The sequence below is a fragment of the Nerophis lumbriciformis genome, linkage group LG06, assembly GCF_033978685.3.
Source record: "Nerophis lumbriciformis linkage group LG06, RoL_Nlum_v2.1, whole genome shotgun sequence".
Taxonomy (NCBI): Eukaryota; Metazoa; Chordata; class Actinopteri; order Syngnathiformes; family Syngnathidae; genus Nerophis; species Nerophis lumbriciformis.
Window position 1 is genome coordinate 26,658,479 of NC_084553.2, and position 21,873 is coordinate 26,680,351.

The window sequence follows — 21,873 nt, forward strand, 5'->3', positions numbered from 1 at the left end:
TAAGCACTAACGCAGACAAACTATTTATAGCGGCAACGTGATCACAAGCTTGAGTGCTAATGTTGATATGATCGACTGATAAAACTGCTTCCGCGTTTTCTTGCTCGTGGGAATTTATTGTAGATCATAAATCATGCCTCTCACTTGCATAGTAGAAGAAGAAGGACATATTCCCACAAGTTGGTACAGTTTGACAGCCAATTTAGACCCGGAAATGGCGAGAATGACACAAAAAGACGCTTGGTTCCACCACCCTTTTCTTCGCGAGGATTATGGAGTGATTCTTCACCTAAATGGGAATATATGAACATCCTAGCAGTCGGCATCCTAATGACAGCAGACTTTGTACAGTAAGTGATGTTTTATTATGTTTGTTGGCTCTCATGAAGTCTGCAGTGAGTAATAATCAGTGATGGAAAAAAACCAAAAAAACGTTGTGATGCGTTTTTTAATTTAATGCACCGCAAATGCTTAAAATGATCAAAATATGTAAATATGAAATGTTATTATAAATGTGCCCGTTTACATATATACTTCATGTATATAAAACCTTAATGGAGGTGTTTGGATGTTTTTTTAAGGTCTTTATAGGCAAAATAGAGTGACTCCCATAGGCTTTATTGTAAGCTGACTTTTAAACACATTTATTTAATATTTAAATAGCATTAAAAAAATACATCCATAGTCATGTCTTTCATAATGATTGTGAACGATAGGCAAAATTCCCCCAAAACGTTTGGTTCCCCTTTAAAAGAACACATATAACAAATACATGTGCACATTTGTCACAATTAGAAGTTTAACTTTCAAAAATTGCTGTTGGGGCCAAATAAGATGACTGGCGTTGAGGCATACATACGTTGCGCATGTACATGCACAAAAGGGATTTTTGAAAACGAAATGATTTTTTGCTAAGAAACCAGCGAGGCAAACACTGCTAGTGACCTAAAACCTCTAAAATAATGTAGAATGTTAAAATGTTTGTTTGATGTTGATTGAAAGAGTAATTCTATTTCCTCCAGGAAAATGTAAACATTGGAAGATGTACCTTCGTCAGACAGGTTCTTTGTTTTTTTTTTGACTGGAAGGTTTCCAAGAAGGTTATTTCCTACTTCCAAGCTGTCTGGAATGCAGCATTACACTTGTAGACACTCACACACACACACACACACACACACACACACACACACACACACACACACACACACACACACACACACACACACACACACACACACACACACACACACACACACACACACACACACACACACAAAGTAAGTTGTGTGTGTTCATAGTGAACTGCTGTACAACACGTTTGTGATGAACCATTTCTGTTCAGTGCACTTCTGCAGAGCCAGTTTGTAGCCAAACTCATTGTCAGTGTTCACTACCAGCTCCAGGCACCTCTTTGATTTCTTGTTCTGGATGGATCCTCCCTAAAAAGATGAAAGCATGCTGGTTAGAATCGTGCATCTCTTTGCAACACAGATCTGCTGTCTCATTCCCAACACCGTCCTTACTCGGACCACCAGATATGATCTGAACAGCTTCAGAAATGTATTTAAACCTGACAAAACATGTCATATAAGCACATCTTGTTCATTTGAAAATGACCTATTTATTATTACATTCAATTTTGTGTATTAACAAGGATTAAAAGGGACAAGACGTTCTCTCCATTTGACACATGATGCCATGTTACAGTTCTAATGTTACAGTACAACTCCTGAATAATGGGCAATTCAAAACTGCTACAGCTGCAAAAAACAGTCCCTCTAGGATTTCGCAACAGCTTTTCAGAAAGATGCCGCAAAAGTTGCAATGTTTTGAGGTCTTTTTTTTCCCAACAACATTACATCAGTGTGTGATTTTATGCTATATTGATGTTTTTATTTTGCACACTTACAGGAAGACACTAGGTGGCAGTAAGAGCTCATACTCAGAGCTCTTTGTCAAATTGCTGTACAGTTTTAATTCATTACAACTAACAATAAAAACAATTATTTAACACCACCAAAAGCTTCCTTTTTGACTGCTATCGTCCACAAGTTGCAAACAATTTGTATCAATGTTTTAAGTGTTCCTTGTAACTTTGACCTAAAAAAAACAATTTCAACAAAAAGTTGTCCTTGTTTTAGACCACACAAATTTAAAAGCAGACACTAGATAGCAGTAAAAGCACACACTCAGAGCTCATTGTTAAATTACTGTACTGTTTTAATTAAATATTGCTAATAATATTAATAATACATTTTTATTACAGAAATAAACACCACCAAAGACTTCCTTATTTTCTGCTGTCTGTCGTCCACACGTTGCATACCAGTTACGTTTTACGCTTGAAAATTGTTTGTCCATCTTGAACATTCATTTATGCTCTAACACATTAAGAGCAATTGTAAACTGTTGAGCCCGATTTATAGCGCAAATCTTTGTTGGTAAATGAGAGACGATGAGAGATTACCATCACACTTCAACATCTCTAACATGTAAATGCTGCCTCTCTGCTAAGTCAGCAATGCAAAGGGGACTATGTTTCCCAATTGTCTTACCCTAGATAAACAAACATTAAATATATATTCAAATGCATGTAAACTACGAAGTAAATAATTATATAATACATTACCCCTAAGTCTAATAAGCGCAGTAGACAGGAACAGGATGTAGGTGCTGTTTGAGCAAAAAAGAGTTGATAAATTGTTACAGGTTGCTGTTTTTGCTTCTTCTCCACAAAAAACAAACATATGTTTTTTTAGACAGAGCACCGCCGGGAGACAAATTTGATTGGCGAAAATTACGTTTATTAACCAAAAGTTGTGCGGAAGTTCCAGGCATTAGACAAAGTTGCGTGGCCGCACATAATTCGCAAAATTGGTTGAATTTGCATGCATTGGTTGAATTTGCATGCATTGGTTTGATGGCAACATTGCAAATTCCTGGAGGCGCTGACAAAGGAAGTATCCATACCAGTTCGTTTTCTAGTTGTCAAAACCGTCTGAATTATTGATTTAGCTCATTCACGTAAGAGACTAGACGTATAAGATTTCATGGGATTTAGCGATTAGGAGTGACAGATTGTTTGGTAAACGTATAGCATGTTCTATATGTTATAGTTATTTGATAATATGTTACGTTAACATACCAGGCACGTTCTCAGTTGGTTATTTATGCGTCATATAACGTACGCTTATTCAGCCTGTTGTTCACTATTCTTTATTTATTTTAAATTGCCTTTCAAATGTCTATTCTTGGTGTTGGGATTTATCAAATACATTTCCCCCAAAAATGTGACTTATACTCCAGTGCGACTTATATGTTTTTTTCCTTCTTTATTATGCATTTTCGGCAGGTGCGACTTATACTCTGGTGCGACTTATACTCCGAAAAATACGGTATATGAATTCATTCACTGCTCTTTCACATTGGAAAAGAAAATGGTTGAACTAACTAAATACACCAGAAGCCTATCTATTGTAAAATAATTGTAAAAAATATTAACAAACATAACAGCATTTTTTCACATTTGCCATTTAACTGTTTTCTTGCAAGAGGTGCAGTGTGCTTCATTTCAAATGTTTTCACGTAACAACAGTAACAACCAGAACGTCAGCAATGGTAGAGGAAAGCAAAACAATATATTCTTTGTGAAAGGAGCAGTTAGCATCTCTGTTAAAGCTAAATGGTTAACTTTTGCAGTGTTGTTGCGGCTGTCGGAATTGAGCAAACCGATAAAACATCTACAGTACTACTGTATCTGCACAAAGTTGTGAAAAGCAGAGAGTGCAGACAGAGTGATTGTCTAAAAAGAAGGAAGGTGATTATGGCTTGCAAGCCTCAAACAGCAGTTGGATGTGAATAATGTGGATAACATTCAAATTTACGCCACCATAAACTGAGTGTAAACACTAAACACACAACATTTACAGCTTTAAATGTCAGTTGCTGTATAAACTTGGAAAATGATTAGGCATGAGTTGCTGACCTGATATATATGTAATAAATAATAGAAATAATATTAGAGACATTTAAAAAAAAATAGTTTTACTGCCGTGAGTACACTACAAACAAAGATAAATTAGCGTGTGCTTACTGTATGTAATAGTATGATTTCACTAGTAAAACATTTCATATTGATCTCATTCGGCAATTTAGCACCACATTACCCACATAACACTCCTTTGGGGGGGGGGTTACGTTTATCTTTGTTTAGTTGTACAAGTGTTTGTGGCGTTTCAGCATCTTTTGACACGGACTTATCCCAGATTTTTTACTTTTACATTATCATTCCATTCACTATTACCGCCATGTTTGTAAACGCTACCCTCCTCGATGGCGCCACATCTGGGTCCTAAACGCTTTATATGTTTCCATCCACCAGCTTCAACTATGCATTCAATTGATCGTTCTGTAGCCACAACCCGTTGAACTTGCACTGACTCATCTTGTACAAGTAATTACGTTTTCTCTGCTGCTATGCTAAGCTGTAACAACACACAACAGACTACTTTGGTTCCGTTTTGTAGTTACGTTATAGCGTCCTCAAAAATGTAAACATTTAACAGCAAGACCGAAGTATATGCATGTTTTAAAAAAAAGTAACATAACTAGATTTTTAAGACCTTTCAAAATCATATGTAAGACCTTTTATGAGATTTTAGGAGAATTTTTAAACATTTTAAAACCTTAAATTCAAATTGTTGGAATAAATAATTTTTAAGACCCAGCGGATACTGCGAAGTATACACTCTCATTGATCGATCATCTAATTCAGCGTGCACGTGCCAGTCCTGCCAACCTGATAACCCGGAAGCACAGTGAATGGTGCACTCAATGATCAGAATGGCCATAAAATGTACATGTTTTGGCCTTAGTTTCATCAATAATGTTTTTCAGCAAACGTTCGAACCAGTGTCCTCGTTTGGCCTTTTTGGGCTCTTTAAAATATAATAAACTCCTTAAAATGTTTTGGTGTTGTTTTATTTGACAGTCATTTTTAATTAATTAATTAATTGGGCATTGGGCACGGGGTCTTTCTGTGTGGATTGCATGTTTTCCTCGTGATTGCGTGGGTTCTCTCCGGATACTCTGGCTTCCTCCCACCTGGGGATAGATAAAATTGGCTCTTGTATGAATGTGAATGTTGTCTATCTGTGTTGGCCCTGCGATGAGGTGGCGACTTGTCCAGGGTGTACTCTGTCTTCCGTCCGAGTGCAGATGGACACCGGCCGGTAGTTTACGATGAAGTCAGGATTGAGGTTGGTATTTTGAGCAGAGGATGAATAACCGCTTTTTGAATGCTAGGGGAACAGTACCAGAGGAAAGTGATACGTTAATAATATTTAGCACTGATGGTCTTAATATCGCGACTTGTCCAGGGTGTACCCCCCGACCGCCCGAATGCAGCTGAGATAGGCTCCAGCGACCCCCCCCCCCCGACTCCAAAAGGGACAAGCGGTAGAAAATGGATGGATGGATGGTCTTAATATTACAAACAGCTCCTTGATAAGTTTCCAAGGAAGTGGGTCAAGTAAACATGTTGTTTGTTTTGTCCTATTTATGAGTCGCAGGAGTTCCTCCATTGTTCTTTCTTTAAAAAGAGAGAGATTAATTTGATATCCGTCGTACATACATTCGTATCTTTATTAATAGAACCCAGTTGGAGCTGAGACGTGTTATCTTTAATCTCTTTTCTAATGAGTCAATTTTCTTAGTAAAGAATTTCATAAAGTCATCAGCCGAGTGGGTGGGACTACTGGGAGGAGTCTCTTGTTGGGTTAGCGATGCTACTGTACTGAACAAATATTTAGGATTGTTTTTTATTGAGGCAGATGAGATTGGAGTAGTAATTAGTTTTAGCTAAGGTAAGCGCATGTTTATAAGTTTTCAAACTATCACTTCATGCTTGATGGAAAACCTCAAGTTTAGTCGCACGCCATTTGCGTTCCAGCTTTCTACATGATAGTTTAAGAGCTCTGGTTTCTTCTGTAAACCAGGGGGGATACGCCTTTTAGGGGCCTTTTTTAGCTTTCGCGGTGCTATACTATCAATGGTGGTGCGCAGGGCATCGTTAAATTTGTTTGAGAGGTGATCGATAGAGCCCACATAATTTGGAAATGGCGCCATTACCGACAGTAAGCCAGCAAGAGTCATAGTTGTGACAGCATTAATGTTGCGGCTGCTAAAGCATTGGTTATTTGTAGCTTGTTGACAATGAGTCAGAACTTCACATTTTTTAAAGTAATGATTGGACATTACTTTAGTGAACTAACTTTGGAGGTGGTGACACCATCGACAAGGACTAAGTCTATCATTTTACCGTTGCAATGCGTGGGTTTATTTATTATTTGTGTAAGACCACAGCCTTTCAATTATAGTCTAAAGTGCCACGCACAGAGGGTCTGACGGGGTATTCATATGGATATTAAAATCCGTCATTATAATTTTTATTATCTGCGTGTGTTACTCGATCAGCGACAAACTCTGAAAATTCACTGATAAAATCCGAATAGGGCCCAGGGGGGCGGTAGATAACAGCCAGATAGAGAGGTAGCGGTGTGACAGAACTCATAGTAAGCACCTCAAATGATTTATGTTTATTACTTAGGTTAGGGGTAAGGTTAAGGTTTTCATTGGATATTAGTGCAATCCCCTCCACCCCTTTAAAGGGGACGGGCAATATGTGCACTCGAATAGTTAGGAGGAGATGCCTCGTTAAGCGGGAAAGATTCATCTGGTTTTAGCCAAGTTTTGCTGAGACCAATTTTGTTGATTGTTGTCTCTATTGACCTCATTAACTAATAATGTTTTGGGAGACAATGATCTGATGTTTAAAAAGCCCATATTATAGTTAGTGGGTTGTTTTGAAGCATTTTTGTTAATGGTAATACGATAATAACGTTACGTTTATTTTGTGTAGTGCGCCTTAAATAATTTTGATCACATCTAGGAATTGATATGATGGGGATCTTGAGCTTATTTACTTGGTGCGGCAATAGATTTGACACGTCATAATTTGCCACCTCAGTAGAATGCATTTCTACCTCTGGCACAGTCGCTACAGTAAAAACATTATGTGAGTTATGTATTATTCTATGAGAAATGCTACGTGTGCAGGAATTTTACAGCCTGGTACTGATTAGTTCTAGCTAAACTGACTCCTCACCCAGACTAAAAGAGACTGTAATTGCCTGTGTCCGAGCTTGCTCTAGTGTAGTTAGTCAAGCTTGACTCAAATAGTATTCTACATTTTTGGAAAGAGTGATGGCGCCTTCCCGATCAGGGTGAAGGCCGTCTCTCCTCAGCATGCCCAGTTTGCCCCAGAAAGAGGGCAAATTATCAATAAACGTTACTGCCTGTTCTCTACAAAAACTAGCCAGCCACTTGTTCAGCGAGACATATCTGCTATACCTCTCATCATTGCTTCTTGCAGGCAGGGGGTCAGAGACAAGTACTCAATTCCGAGACATCTTTCTAGCGAGATTACAAGTCCTAGCTACAGTATGTTCCCCTTTTTATTCTCTGACTGTCTCAACCTAGTGTCATTGGAGCCAACGTGTAGAACTATGTTCGCGTACATGTTTACTAGGCCTGTTGCGAGTCAGCTCCCTAAGACTAGCTTCAATGTCAGGTGCTCTGGCCCCGGGAATACACTTATTTATGGCTGGTTTACTAAGCTGTATGTTTCGGTTGATGGAGGCCCCTATGATTAAGGTGTGGTGTCCTGTAGACTGGGGTGTAGGATTAGCTTAAGGGCTACATCTATTATGCATCGCAACCAGTTCACCGTGGTTTTTAGGCTGCATATGGAAGCTACAAGCTGTGCTAGTCAGCACGCTACAGCTAACGCTAACGCTAGCAAACATGTCTGTAGCGTCTAAAGTTACGAAATTACTCTGCTCTAATTGGCGGATGCGGTCCTCTAGCAGGGCCAACCTATCCATGAGAATGGTGCAAGAAGAGCAGGGAGGCATTCTTTCACCGAGTCGAGTTCTTGCTGTCTTCGAAGCTATAGGCGAAGATTAGCAGCAGCGCGAGGGAGCAGACACTTTCGGAGCGTAGTTGCTTTGGATTGCGACTAGTTTAGCTTCATTAGCTTAGCCGCTAGCTAGCAGAGAGAGTGGGTGCTTTGTAAGTTTTCATAAGACTACTAAATATGCTGTATAACACAGATAGAAATATAATACTTAGCTTTTTTGCGACAGCAGACTTGTATGCAACCACCCATTCACCCAGGCCCATAATAACACATCATTAATATTATTAAATAATTACTGCATCTCCTTGGGGTTAATGCTTCCCCTGTCTTTAAAACCTAGTGATGCCTTTGTTTCGAACTTTGAGCAAGGGTTCCTGAACGCACCAAAAATTCCCCAAAAATGTGGTTTGTTGACAAGAAGACTGAACTCTCTTCACAAAGCAAACAAACACTACCTTATCACATCAGCCATTTATTATGTTTACTAGAATGTTTTGAGGTCAGCCCCTGATAGCTCCAAGAAATATTTTTTCCTACTTTCAAGCCGAATGTGAGATTTGAAACTGTGTTTTGAAGAATACAAATAAAGGTACGAGTTAGCGATTAAAATGTATTGTAATGACCTGAATATAAGACGACATTTCATGAAAGACAATCTTTTACGTACTCATGTTTTCAATATCAGTAAAATCGCAACTTGTAGATTACAATAAAAATAATATCATATTTCTTAGCTGCTCGAGAGTTGTTCTCAAGGCCACTGGTATGTGAGTGTATTGCGCCACCTACTGCTTTGTACAGATTCTGATACAGGTCTAGGGCCCCAATATACTCTATACTTAGAACCAATTTTTAATTGAATGGTCAACTTAAAGCTAATGCTAAACATTTGTGGTCACCTGAGTGAAGAGCCAATTTAGTTTCATGCGTTTTGCTGTGGCATAGCCACACTCGATGAGGCGTGGTCTGCTGTTCACGTCCACCAGGCACTTGTTGTCGTCGTCATCGATGGTGGGACTGAGGAGGCCCACTTGGAGCTGCTGAGTACTGGTGTAGTACACATTCTGCAAGAACAACACAACCTGCTCTCAAATGGACTGTGCAATCAGGCACACTCTTTTTCGAGCAGTGTCAGGTCAGGTAAAGATCGAGGCTAGGGTTACAAGCTGGAATTATATATATATTTTTAAACATTTGTTTATGGAATTTTTTTGACACAGAGTTAACAGAAATACAATACAATACAAATCAAAGATAATTTTTCCCCCCACTCAAAAGAAGAATACACAAGCAACCAAATAGGTAGAGGCAAATATTGATATAAAGCCACAGACAACATCACTTTCGAATGGTCCCAACATGGTGGGACCATCAATACACAAAAGCAAACAAAAGGTTCATCAATCATCTACAATTCAACTACCGGTAGTCTAAATCGAGGCCAAACTGGAGATCAGTCTCCTTTACATATTTTAAGAAAGCAGCCCATACTTCCTGAAATTTTACAGAACAACCATTCAATGTCAGCCTAATTTTCTACAATTTAAGGAAATAAAGAATATCTCTGATGCAGCAGGTGTGGTAGGGAGGTGCTGCAGCCTTCTATTTAAAGTACCAATGATAGTCACACACACCCTAGGTGTGGCGAAATTATTCTCTGCATTTGACCCATCACCCTTGATCACCCACTGGGAGGTGAGGGGAGCAGTGGGCAGCAGCAGTGGCCACGCCCTGGGAATCATTTTGGTGATTTAACCTTCAATTCCAACCCTTGATGCTGAGTGCCAAGCAGGGAGGTAGTGGGTCCCATTTTTATAGTCTTTGGTATGACTCGGCCGGGGTTTGAACTCCCAACCTACCGATCTCAGGGCGGACACTCTAACCACTAGGCCATGAGTAGGTATTTAACTATTAACAAAGTAGTAAATGCCACCAGAATCTTTTTGGATTTGCTGAGGGAAGGTGACAGCGGGAGTACCCCGAATAGTCCACTTAGAGGATTCGGTTCAATACTTGGAACTATTAATGCTGCACTTCAGGCAATAAGGAACATTAATTATTAGATATTCCACTAATTTAAGTTTATGACAGTCATTATCATCATACGGGTTAAATTTCGTTCCTTGATTAACCCCTCCCTGGACTCCAACCATTGACGTCTATCTTAAACAAGTCCCTTCCAAGAGAAGCCCATGTGTTGTGTAAAGTCATCTCCATTTTGTTTTTTATCATCCTTTTGGTCATCTCTGTTCACGAGGAGTCCATTCGGTCGTTCTAATGGTCCACCGATTATCCTGTTGTCTGGCCACATGTCCTGCCCATCTGTGTTATGATGTCTTAATGGCAAGATTTTGTGTCAGTGACTCCTGTTTTATGTCGGGTACAGATGTTAGTTCTTCTGTCATTTAGAGTGATGCCAAGCATGATTCTCTTCATCTTTCTCTGTGCCACTGCCATAAGTTCAGTTTGGCTTGACAAGAAGACCCATGTCTTCCTGCCATATATTAACACAGGGAGTATGTACCTATTACAGTAAATATTTTTCTTTTAGTTGTCATACTTATTTGTGGGTTATTCATGATCTTTTTTTCCCCAAAAGCAGCCCAGCCGAGTCCTATTCTTTTGTTTTATCTCTGGCAGCAGGTCTCCATTGTTTGTTTCCATCTTACCGATATAGATATAGCTGTCAACTTCTTTGATAATGTTTCCATCTACAGCGATTGGTGCCCTGGTAGAGTACTTATTCAACATTACTTTGGTCTTTCGAAGGTGCATATTTAGGCCCACTGGTTTGCTTTTGAGGGGGATTTCATTCAGCATATCATTCAGTTCTTGTGGAGTGTGTGCCACCAATATTATATCATCAGCAAAAATCTGATGAGTTAGGTTTTGGGCATTCATATTGACTCCCTTTCCTTCCCAGTTGATACTGTTGATAATAGCATCTTGGAGACAGGCTGTGAAAAGTTTTGGCGAGACATTGTCACCTTGTCTGGCTCCTCTCTCAAGGTTGATCTTATTGTTATCTCGGTGCAATGTCAATGTTGGACCGAGATGTATGCTGTGTTAAGTCCTTAGTTTTCGAGTGCAGCAAAAAGTGGGTAAAAGTCGATTGAGTCTAATGCCTTTTCATAGTAGTAAAAATGCAAAGCAAAGTGGGATATTATATTCACTAGCTTTCAGTCTGAATGTGGTCAATAGTAGAAAAGCCCACCTTGAATCCAGCTTATTCTCTTGGTTGGTGACTTTCTAGGGCTCTAAGCATCTGTTTGAATAAAACCTGTGAGAATACCTTATATGTAACAGGTACAAGACAGGTCTATAGTTTATTTTCTTTTAGATGTCTGCAGTGTCTCCCTTCTTGTTGTTGAGTATGACTGATGCATTTGTCCATAAGAGTTGTAAAAATGATTGGAAATTCAAGACAACCATGACATTATGTCCTTCACAAGTGTATGTAAACTTTTGACCACGACTGTATCTATGAGATAGCTCACCTTGACTTGGTCATTTGAAATGTAGTTCGTCTGCTGAAAAAGTGTGGGCACCCCTCCTCTATACCTTTGTTTTCTTTGAGGGTTCTCAGTATCTCTTGTTTAATAAAGTCTGAGATTTCTTGTGCCATTCTAAATCTTATGGTCGTACATATCTTAGATTACACAATGTGTTGTCTGTCTTTCCCCTCTCTTTTACTTATTTATGCCATTTTTATCTCAATTGTTTTGTTACTGTGGAAAGTTTTACTGGTTTTGGTGGCGTAACATGTCCAGATGTTTCCAGTGCAGCTTTATATATCTGAATTGATATTCTATTGTAGGCTAGGCTCAATTCTTTCGACATAGTTAGTGTCACAAATCTACTGAACTTACTGAACTTTTGAGCGCCATTTTCTTGATTTGTTGGCATGGAAAACTATAAAATTACCTAGAGGCAGTCCAACTGCTTGTTTCCTGGCCAAGTGCTTGAGCAAGTCTGCAACCGGACATGACGTCACATGCAACTATAGTATGGAAATATGGCACCGTTTGGTTTTACGTGAATCAGTATCAGGTGGTACAGACATACACCATATGGCCAATTGTATTTGGCCACCCATCCAAATGATCAGAATCAGGTGTCCTAATCACTTGGCCCGGCCACAGGTGTATAAAATCAAGCTCTTAGGCATGGAGACTGTTTCTGCAAACATTTGTGAAAGAATGGGCCGCCCTCAGGAGCTCAGTGGTTTCCAGTGTGGAACTGTCATAGGATGCCACCTGTGCAACAAATACAGTCATGAAATTTTCTCGCTCCTAAATATTCCAAAGTCAACTGTCAGCTTTATTATAAGAACATGGCAGAGTTTGGGAACAACAGCTACTCAGCCTCGAAGTGGTAGGCCACGTAAACTGACAGAGAGGGGTCAGCGGATGCTGAGGCGCATAGTGCAAAGAGGTCGCCGACTTTCTGCACAGTCAGTTGCTACAGAGCTCCAAACTTCATGTGACTTTCCAATTAGCCCACGTACAGTACGCAGAGAGCTTCATGGAATCGGTTTCCATGGCCGAGCAGCTGCATCTAAGCTATACATCACCAAGTCCAATGCAAAGCATCGGATGCAGTGGTGTAAAGCACGTCGCCACTGGACTCTAGAGCAGTGGAGACTCGTTCTCTGGAGTGATGAATCACACTTTTCCATCTGGCAATCTGATGGACGAGTCTGAGTTCGGAGGTTGCCAGGAGAACGGTACATTTTGGACTGCATTGTGCCGAGTGTGAAATTTGGTGGAAGAGGAATTATGGTGTGGGGTTGTTTTTCAGGAGTTGGGCTTGGCCCCTTAGTTCCAGTGAAAGGAATTTTGAATGCTCCAGGTTACCAAAACATTTTGGACAATTCCATGCTACCCAACCTTGTGGGAAAAGTTTGGGGCTGGCCCCTTCCTCTTCCAACATGACTGTGCACCAGTGCACAAAGCAAGGTCCATAAAGACATGGATGACAGAGTCTGGTGTGGATGAACTTGACTGGCCTGCACAGAGTCCTGACCTGAACCCGATAGAACACCTTTGGGATGAATTAGAACGGACACTGAGAGCCAGGCCTTCTTGACCAACATCAGTGTGTGACCTCACCAATGCGCTTTTGAAAGAATGGTCGAAAATTCCTATAAACACATTCTGCAACCTTGTGGACAGCCTTCCCAGAAGAGTTGAAGCTGTAATAGCTGCAAAAGGTGGACCGGCATCATATTGAACCCTATGGGTTAGGAATGGGATGGCATTTCAAGTTCATATGTGAGTCAAGGCAGGTGGCCAAATACTTTTGGCAATATAGTTTATGTCGGTACCTATATAAGTACTGAATATCCATCTCTAGTTTGACCCCTAATATCTATCTATATGTCTGATTTACATTCACCAAGTGTGTTGAGTAGAGGAAATATGTGAACTGTACATAGCGGAGAACACAAACATTCAGGAGTAAGCATGAATATTTCATCATTTCAGCCCCCCCGCTCCCCCACAAGGTAATCGGCTTGCCTATATTTAGCTGAGGGATACTGATCATTGGAGACTTCAGTGGGGAAAAGGCTTAACATTTACATATTGGAGAGTGAGTTTGCAGTTACTCGCTGCCAGAGCATCATATTTTAATTTTGTCGATACAAATCACAAACTATAGTATTCGATAATATTAATGCAGCAGCGAGGCCTCCGGTAATGTGTTAGAAATAGCATCCGTTCTAATACTATAGTTCAGTTTTGATGCAGAGCTTTCTTTCAACGTTGACATTCACCAAAACGATCAGACAATGTCTTTGTAAAGACATGGTGCCTGATCTACCAAAGGCCAAAGGTTTGTGTGTATTAAAAGCACATGCAAACTTAATAGTACACGCAAAGCCAATCTTGTGAGCAGAGTGTTGCTTCTCTTAAGTGAGCAAAACAAGGAGCACAACGTGTCTGTTTTCATGAATATATGTTGATCATCAGAACGGCAACAATACTGGGATGAGAAAATGAAAATGTAATTATTTATCACAAGCAGTGTCATTTATCATGGCTGAAACTCTTCTGTGTACGCTGTTTTGCATCTATATTTAGTACGTCTAGGAAGGACGTGCAAACTGGCTGTTGCGCAGAAATGGCTGTGAGAAAGGAGGTGATTGCGATGCAGCTCCGTCCTACATAAGCTTGTCATCATGTATGGACTGTCAAAAAAAGAAGAAGCCATATTGTCTATTCAGCAACATCATTTTATAATGTTATAGCTGCTGGAAGACTTAAGGGGTTTATTAAAACTAACATTTTACATGTTAATGTCTGCTGGTGTTTATTTAATGACGTTTGTTTTTCATATGAAGAACCATTACATATCTCCTATACGAAAAAAACACATTTATTGTAATACGCATTTATTTTGCGTCTTCAACATTCCAGGGCACGCTCACAGTTAGTGCCAGCATCTTCCATGAGCGCACCTTGAGCGCTCTAAAAAAAGTGGGTTACGCTGTAGATGCACTGCAGGACTGCTTCTAAAATGCCAATAAAAAGTGGTACATAAATGTTGTAAAACACAGCAAAGTGCAAGAAGTAGGAGCATGATAACATAGGGTGCACAGTAAATGAGTGTCTCCATGGGGAAAGTCGCATGGTACACGCAAAAACCTCATTTGAATAGGCCAGTTTGTACCAGTTATCAATTGTTTTAGTTGATCACACGCAACACGCCCACCCGTAATATACACAATTTTACAGTTTGCACATGCTGTTGATCAGGCCCATGATGAAGTAAACAACAGACACAACTAATTAGTGATTAGTATCATTCAGTTAAAACTAGGGATGTCCGATAATATCGGGCTGCCGATATTATCGGCCGATAAATGCTTTAAAATGTAATATCGGAAATTATCGGTATCGATTTCATAATAATCGGTATCGGTTTCTAAAAGTAAAATGTATGACGTTTTAAAACGCCGCTGTGTACACGGCCGTAGGGAGAAGTACAGAGTGCCAATAAACCTTAAAGGCATTTCCTTTGCGTGCGTGCCGTCCGAGTCACATAATATCTACCGGCTGTTCTCATCACGAATTAAAGCAAGGCATACTTGGTCAACAGCCATACAGGTCACACTGAGGATGGCCGTATAAACAACTTTAACACTGTTACAAATATGCGCCACACTGTGAACCCACACCAAACAAGAATGACAAACACATTTCTGGAGAACATTCGCACCGTAACACAACATAAACACAACAGAACAAATACCCAGAATCCCTTGCAGTACTAACTCTTCCGGGACGCTACAATATAAACCCCCCCGCTATCCCCTACCCCAACCCCGCCCACCTCAACCTCCTCATAGTCTCTCTAAGGGACAGCATGTCCCAAATTCCAAGCTGCTGTTTGGATAGATAGATAGATAGTATGTTATTGATTCCTTCAGGAAAATTAAAATTCCAGCAGCAGTGTACAGAATTGAGATCGAATTTAAAAAGGAAAAAGGAAATAATGAGGGTATAAATGGAAACAGAATAGAAAAATATTACAATAAGAATACAAATAAAAAGCAACAATGAGAATAAAAATATAACAGTTAAATAAGAATATAACAAGAGAAACTAGGCAGCAGTGACCATGTTATGAAAAAGTATTGCACTGTTATTGTTTTGAGGCATGTTAAAAAAAATAATGCACTTTGTGACTTCAATAATAAATATGGCAGTGCCATGTTGGCATTTTTTTCCATAACTTGAGTTGATTTATTTTGGAAAACCTTGTTACATTGTTTAATGCATCCAGCGGGGCATCACAACAAAATTAGGCATAATAATGTGTTAATTCCACGACTGTATATATCGGTATCGGTTGATATCGGTATAGGTCATTAAGAGTTGGACAATATTGGAATATCGGATATCGGTAAAAAAGCCATTATCGGACATCTCTAGTTAAAACCAAAATGTTTATCCTTTTTCAAATAGGGATCTGAAATATAACTCGATAGAACACAGCAAAATACACACCATCCCTGTAAGGGGAGCAGAAACTAACACAACCGATACAATAGTTGTTCTTAACTCCTATTTTAATGTTAACACCTATAATGAATATATTTACATGTGCAAAAATATTGTCCAATAAATTATATTAGTTGAATAAAGACAATGAAAATGAGTAGTTAAGGGCATACAAGTTTACAATTGTCACAGCAAGATTAAAACAAACTGCTCAGACAAAGAATGATGAAAAAATCCATAGCAGCTTAAAGCAGCTGGCAAACAACAAGAATAAAGCTGTGCTAACATTTAGAGTCCCTACTATCGAGACTGACCTACCCTGAACAAACAGTCCCATTCGGCTTCACACTTGAGAGGAACACAGAGTTTCTGCAAAATTGCAGCATCACAGCCGTAACAAGAGACAAAGGGGCTTGTGTCTGATACAATGCTTTCTTTTCTCATGTCAGAAATGTTACTATACCAATACTACAAATGCAGACCAGCTACGGCTGTGAAATCAGAAGCACGACTCTCACCTGCGGTGTCATTCCGTGACAAAGGTACAAGATCGGAACATTGTCGTTGTCGGGCCCCTGATCCAGACACAGATCTTTCTTCAGGGAGTTTTTCATCTGAAAGATAGCAAACAAGAGCCAAAAGTTAATAGAATTACAGTGTTTACATGCTCAAAATATGGACAGCATTCAAATTGATGAGAGGAACTTTAGAGGTACTGATACCATAACAACTGGTAAAGTATTCTATACTTTGGTGTCAGAAGAATGTTAAACATTTCGATAATGGAGGAAGTCATTAAAGACTTGAGTTTTTATTGGTTTGACATTTGACCAATAACAAAGTGATTAACTTTTTAATTCTGTCACTTAAAATGTCCACACAGGTAATAAAGGTTTTATATTTAGGGATAGGTATCGTTTACATTTTAAGCAATACTAGTACCAAATTGGTAATTTAAAAACGGTGTTGATGCTTAAAGGGGACCTAGGATGAATTTAGTCTTCTCTGACTTACAAAAGTTGTTACAATGTTGGATACTCGTGTTAAACATTGTCAGATCATAAGGTTCATGCATTTTGGCGTGAGCTTGCATGCGGTTTTGCAGGCCTGTTCGCGGGGTTTTGCAGTCTTGCTAAGTCGAGGTGGATGTACTAATTTGGACATTAAGCAAAGCTCTCAAGCAGAGAGGGAGGAGCGAGGATAAAGTATTATTTTTATCTAATCTTGGCATGCGGATAATAACACATCTGTGCAACATGCAGTGACATAAATGCTGCTAAAAGCAGCTTTTTTTATGCAGAGTCTGAATTGATCTGATAATGTGCAAGTGTAACTAATGTTGGGACCGGGTAAATCTTTATATAATGTTTTTCCAGTTTGTTTTTTGACCATGTCTGGAAAATAATTAGCGGTGATATATACTTCAACAGTGTACATTTTCAAAAGATACATTATGATGCTTTTGGAGAGGATTGGGGCGTGGTTTTTGTTTGCAAGTTGGGAAAACCTCCACAATCAAACATCTCACCTATCAAAAAACAGGTTACAAAAGTCAATTTACACCAAAGCGTATCCATGCGTGGCGAAGTTGGGAGAGTGGCCGTGCCAGCAACCTGAGGGTTCCTGGTTCGCTCCCCACCTTCTACCAACCTCGTCACGTCCGTTGTGTCCTTGAGCAAGACACTTCACCCTTGCTCCTGATGGGTCGTGGTTAGGGCCTTGCATGGCAGCTCCCGCCATCAGTGTGTGAATGTGTGTGTGAATGGGTGAATGTGGAAATAGTGTCAAAGCGCTTTGAGTACCTTGAAGGTAGAAAAGCGCTATACAAGTATAACCCATTTAATTAATCTAGAGCAGTGATTCTTAACCTTGTTGGAGGTACCGAACCCCACCAGTTTCATATGCGCATTCATCGAACCCTTCTTTATTGAAAAATAAAATGTGTTTTTCTTAATTTAATCTTAATTTATAAATATTAATTATGAAATGATGTTATTAAAATAAATAAATACTAATAAAGATATATTTTACAAACAGAACGTTACAGGAATGTACACATGATCCCATGTTTACATCTCATTGTGCAACATGTGAATGTTTTAGTGGGAACTAAATGCGATATCTGAAAGGGGTACAAATTATTTCCAAAGCCAGAACCCCACCCAGACATACAATACTAGTGCACAGCTCATGAAAAACAATATTTTTGTTATTGTCATTGTAAGTGGGCCAAAACACTTATATTAGAAAATAATCTCATGGAAATTACTGCTGTCATTTGATTATAATAATAAAGCATTTAACTTGTTATTTAGTCAGGTTTGGGACAGGTGTGCTGCTGGTGTGGCCACAGTGCATGTGCACGTCTGACGTTGCTTACATGTGCTCCACTGAATGCTCAAAGAGGATTTACGTTTGCTCACGCATATGGAAAATTAAAGGGAACATTGTTTGGGGGTATCCATAATACGTCGATAGGGAGAAGTTTTTATTTACACGATGAGTCGGGTGTGTCTTGACCTCCGCAGCGGAGGCTCCGCCGAACCCCCGAGGCCGACTCACCGAACCCCTAGGGTTCGATCGAACCCAGGTTAAGAACCACTGATCTAGACCATAAGAAAGTGATTTTAATGTAGATTAAAATCATCATAAATCTACTTCAAACTGTCTCCAAACCGGTATTTAAAAAATGATAAACTTTTTAAATGGAACTTTGTGACACTTAAGTTGAACAGACTAGTAAAATAAATACTAGTATTACTTAGATGTAATGGCATATAAGTAATACATTCAAAAATAAGAAATTAAACTACAATTTTTTTTCATAATTATTAAAACAATAAAGCAATAAACAACATTCATTTGTGCATGAGAAAGTGCTGTGTTATTGTGTTACTGCGGTGCTCTCTGTGTTATGAGGGCTGCTGTTGGCGTGTTCAGGATGACAAGGAAGTTTATAAAGCGCGTCAGAATCTGTGTGCTTCCGTCGGGACGCCACATTACTTACAAGAGGTTTCTGGCACAATATCACCATCAAGCACTCGTTGCAGGTTTCTGAGCCTGCATTCATTTAGCATTGAAATGAGACACCAACAATTGGTTACGCTGATTTTGATGCCCATCCCTATTTATGATGCGACCGGTTTTACTTTGGAACTGATTATTTTCATGATTTTTTATGACAGATAGGTTCACCAGCATGCAGAATGGAATGTGTTGATCCTCAGTCATAAATATTTATAGTGACTACAGTAGCACATTGGTGACTGACACAAGGGAAGGATTCATGATTTGATATTGACTTTTTGATTTGATGTTCTTTCTCATAATAAAACTAGAAATGGAAACGGGATGAGAATAAAGTATGAATGAATATTAATAGACTCGAGTGACGTTCATTTTTCAAGTGGAGTGCTGATACATTCAGCTATGGGCTCTATCTGGTACAGAACTAGTACCAGCTCTTTGTTGTTTTTGATGGTAATTTTTGCAGCGTTTGAGTTATAATCATAGACTGCAGAAATAGACATACATATTATTAAGAGTATATTTATGCAAAACACAGAAGAATAATGATCTGGGATGATTGAAACAAAAATTGTAAGTCATAATCCGCACTCTGGATTTAATTTTCACTTCATAAAAATTATAATTATGCAGCATTTTCCATGTCATTGTCACAGACAGTTATTAGTGTGTAGTCTACACTGATTGGAAGATGCAAGCTACACCACGAGGAGCTCCAACAATGGTGCTTTTGAGTGCAAGTTATTGAGCTGTTAGCACTGTAGAACACAGCCGGGGATGATTCCACTCCCTACTGGCTCTGGAGACATCTACTTTATGTGCTAATCAGTAAATCCACAGGCAACACGCCGTCTTATCCAACAGCTCAAACCTAAACCTTTCTAGTTTTGTGAGGTGAAAAAGTTGAAATGTTTGCGACACCTGTGGGGATGAGCTTAGAAAATGAGCTGTGGGTGACATATTGAAGCGAACAAGAACTGTTCTCGAATCCGCCTCGAGCATTTTTTCAAGACCAAAGCAGAAAACAAAGATGACATCGACGACTATGCAATAGAAACCCTACTGTGTTTTTTATTGCAGCAACTGGATATTGCTGGAAGCATAAGGGGCGGGGGGGCTAAAAAGAGTCAGTCATACTTTATTTCAGCTTTAGGCTGAGTTTGTAAATGGTACTTACTACGCCGTATGCAACCGTTTCTGTGTACATCCTCATCTCAGGGTAAATGTTGACCAGGTACCATCTGAAGGTTTTACACTGCAGCCTCTTCCTCAGAGCCTTTCTTTCTGAGATGTCACCAATATCAATCCCAGAGTCCTGAAACCACACACACACACACACACACACACACACACACACACACACACACACACACACACACACACACACACACACACACACACACACACACACACACAGACAAAAATGCATACAAAACAAACAATTATGTACAATTTAAAGCACTGCGATTCAACAAAGTGCAGCAACCTCAATAGACGATTTGATTACATACTCAGACTTATTATCTACCCGGTCTATCTCATCTCATCATCTGTGATGCGTCTTTGTTTCTGTTCAAAAGCACAATGTCACGGAGGTTCTTCTCTGGTTGCCAGACAACATCTAGACTACAAGAGGTAAACCTTCAGTGGCAGTTGTTGTGTCGCTTGCTAAATTTCATGCTTAGTGAGTATGGCCTAAGTTAAAAGTCTCATTATTGACTAAATAAATTGCCTGCAGATGTTCATCTACTAAAGAAAATATACTGTACACAAGGCTCGAAGGGATACTACAATTAACATAAGAAGACCGATATAGTTATTCATCAAATTCAGTTCAAGCCAAGAAAAACATGTACAGTATCTTTTCATTCCCACTCTCAAGACCGAAATATAATATTCTTCATTTTTGTGGAGGCAACTCAAGAGTATTTGCACGGTTTTTCTAGCTTCCATACATCCATCAGTTTTCTATAACACCTGTCCTAGGATTATGGGTGAGCTGGAGTCTCACCGAGCTGACTTTAGGTGGGAGTGGGGTATACCATTGACTAGTCATGAGTAGGGATGGGTACTTTTCCCATTTTAATCAATTTAGGAGCAACTCTCGGTACCTGGTAATCGACCAACAGTACCATCTTTCGGTAGTTTTTTGTGTGGTAATAAATGTTAAATGTTTGGTAAAAAAATTAAATAATAATTTAATCGATGAGCTGGTTATGATAACTGTGCAGTCAAGTTGTTATATCTTGTTTTCCTATTACATTTCTTATTTGCACATTGCAGTCATCTCATTTGCGAGTTTTATATTGTAGTACACTTTGCCCAGAGCAACATGGACAACTAACATCAAAGATTGAACCAAACTCAGCTCCTGTGAATGCATGACGATCCATTGTATTCAACCTGCAAACTGCGGATGAAACGTAATGATAATGATGACAATTTGCATGCAGTTGTAATCCCAAAACGTTACGGTGCGTTCTATGGCGTCACATTAGTGCCAAAAATCACGCCATAGTATGGCGTCACATTAGTGCCAAAAATCCGAGTGCATAAAAACTGTTATCGCGCGCTGATTCTCTACTTCGTGCGCGCGCGACACCCTTTTGCGCGCGCGTGGTGCCTTTTTGCGCGCGCGCGGTGCCTTTCTGCGCACGCGCGGTGCCTTTCTGCGCGCGCCGTCTCGGTCTGTGCGCGCTCTGTGTACTCCTGGCATCTCTCCTCGCGCTGTCATGTTTCTTTTTGGAACTTTGGGGGCGCAGAAAGGCACCGCGCGCACAAAAAGGCACCACGCGCGCGCAAAAGGGTGTCGCGCGCGCACGAAGTGGAGAATCAGCGCGCGATAACAGTTTTTATGCGCTC

At 39.7% G+C, this 21,873-nt stretch overlaps 1 protein-coding gene across 1 annotated transcript in view; it reads right to left on the reverse strand.

Moving 5' to 3' along the window:
• Nucleotides 1-1,167: 1,167 nt before the first annotated feature.
• Nucleotides 1,168-21,873, reverse strand: part of galnt18b (UDP-N-acetyl-alpha-D-galactosamine:polypeptide N-acetylgalactosaminyltransferase 18b) — a 247,983-nt gene continuing 227,277 nt past the window's right edge. The window contains exons 8-11 of the mRNA XM_061963999.1: nucleotides 20,189-20,326; nucleotides 16,503-16,598; nucleotides 8,878-9,042; nucleotides 1,168-1,439 (exon numbers count right to left, since the gene is read on the reverse strand). Of these exons, the coding sequence (XP_061819983.1) occupies nucleotides 1,293-1,439; nucleotides 8,878-9,042; nucleotides 16,503-16,598; nucleotides 20,189-20,326 (546 nt within the window). The 3' untranslated portion in view covers nucleotides 1,168-1,292. The remainder of the gene's footprint in view (nucleotides 1,440-8,877; nucleotides 9,043-16,502; nucleotides 16,599-20,188; nucleotides 20,327-21,873) is intronic.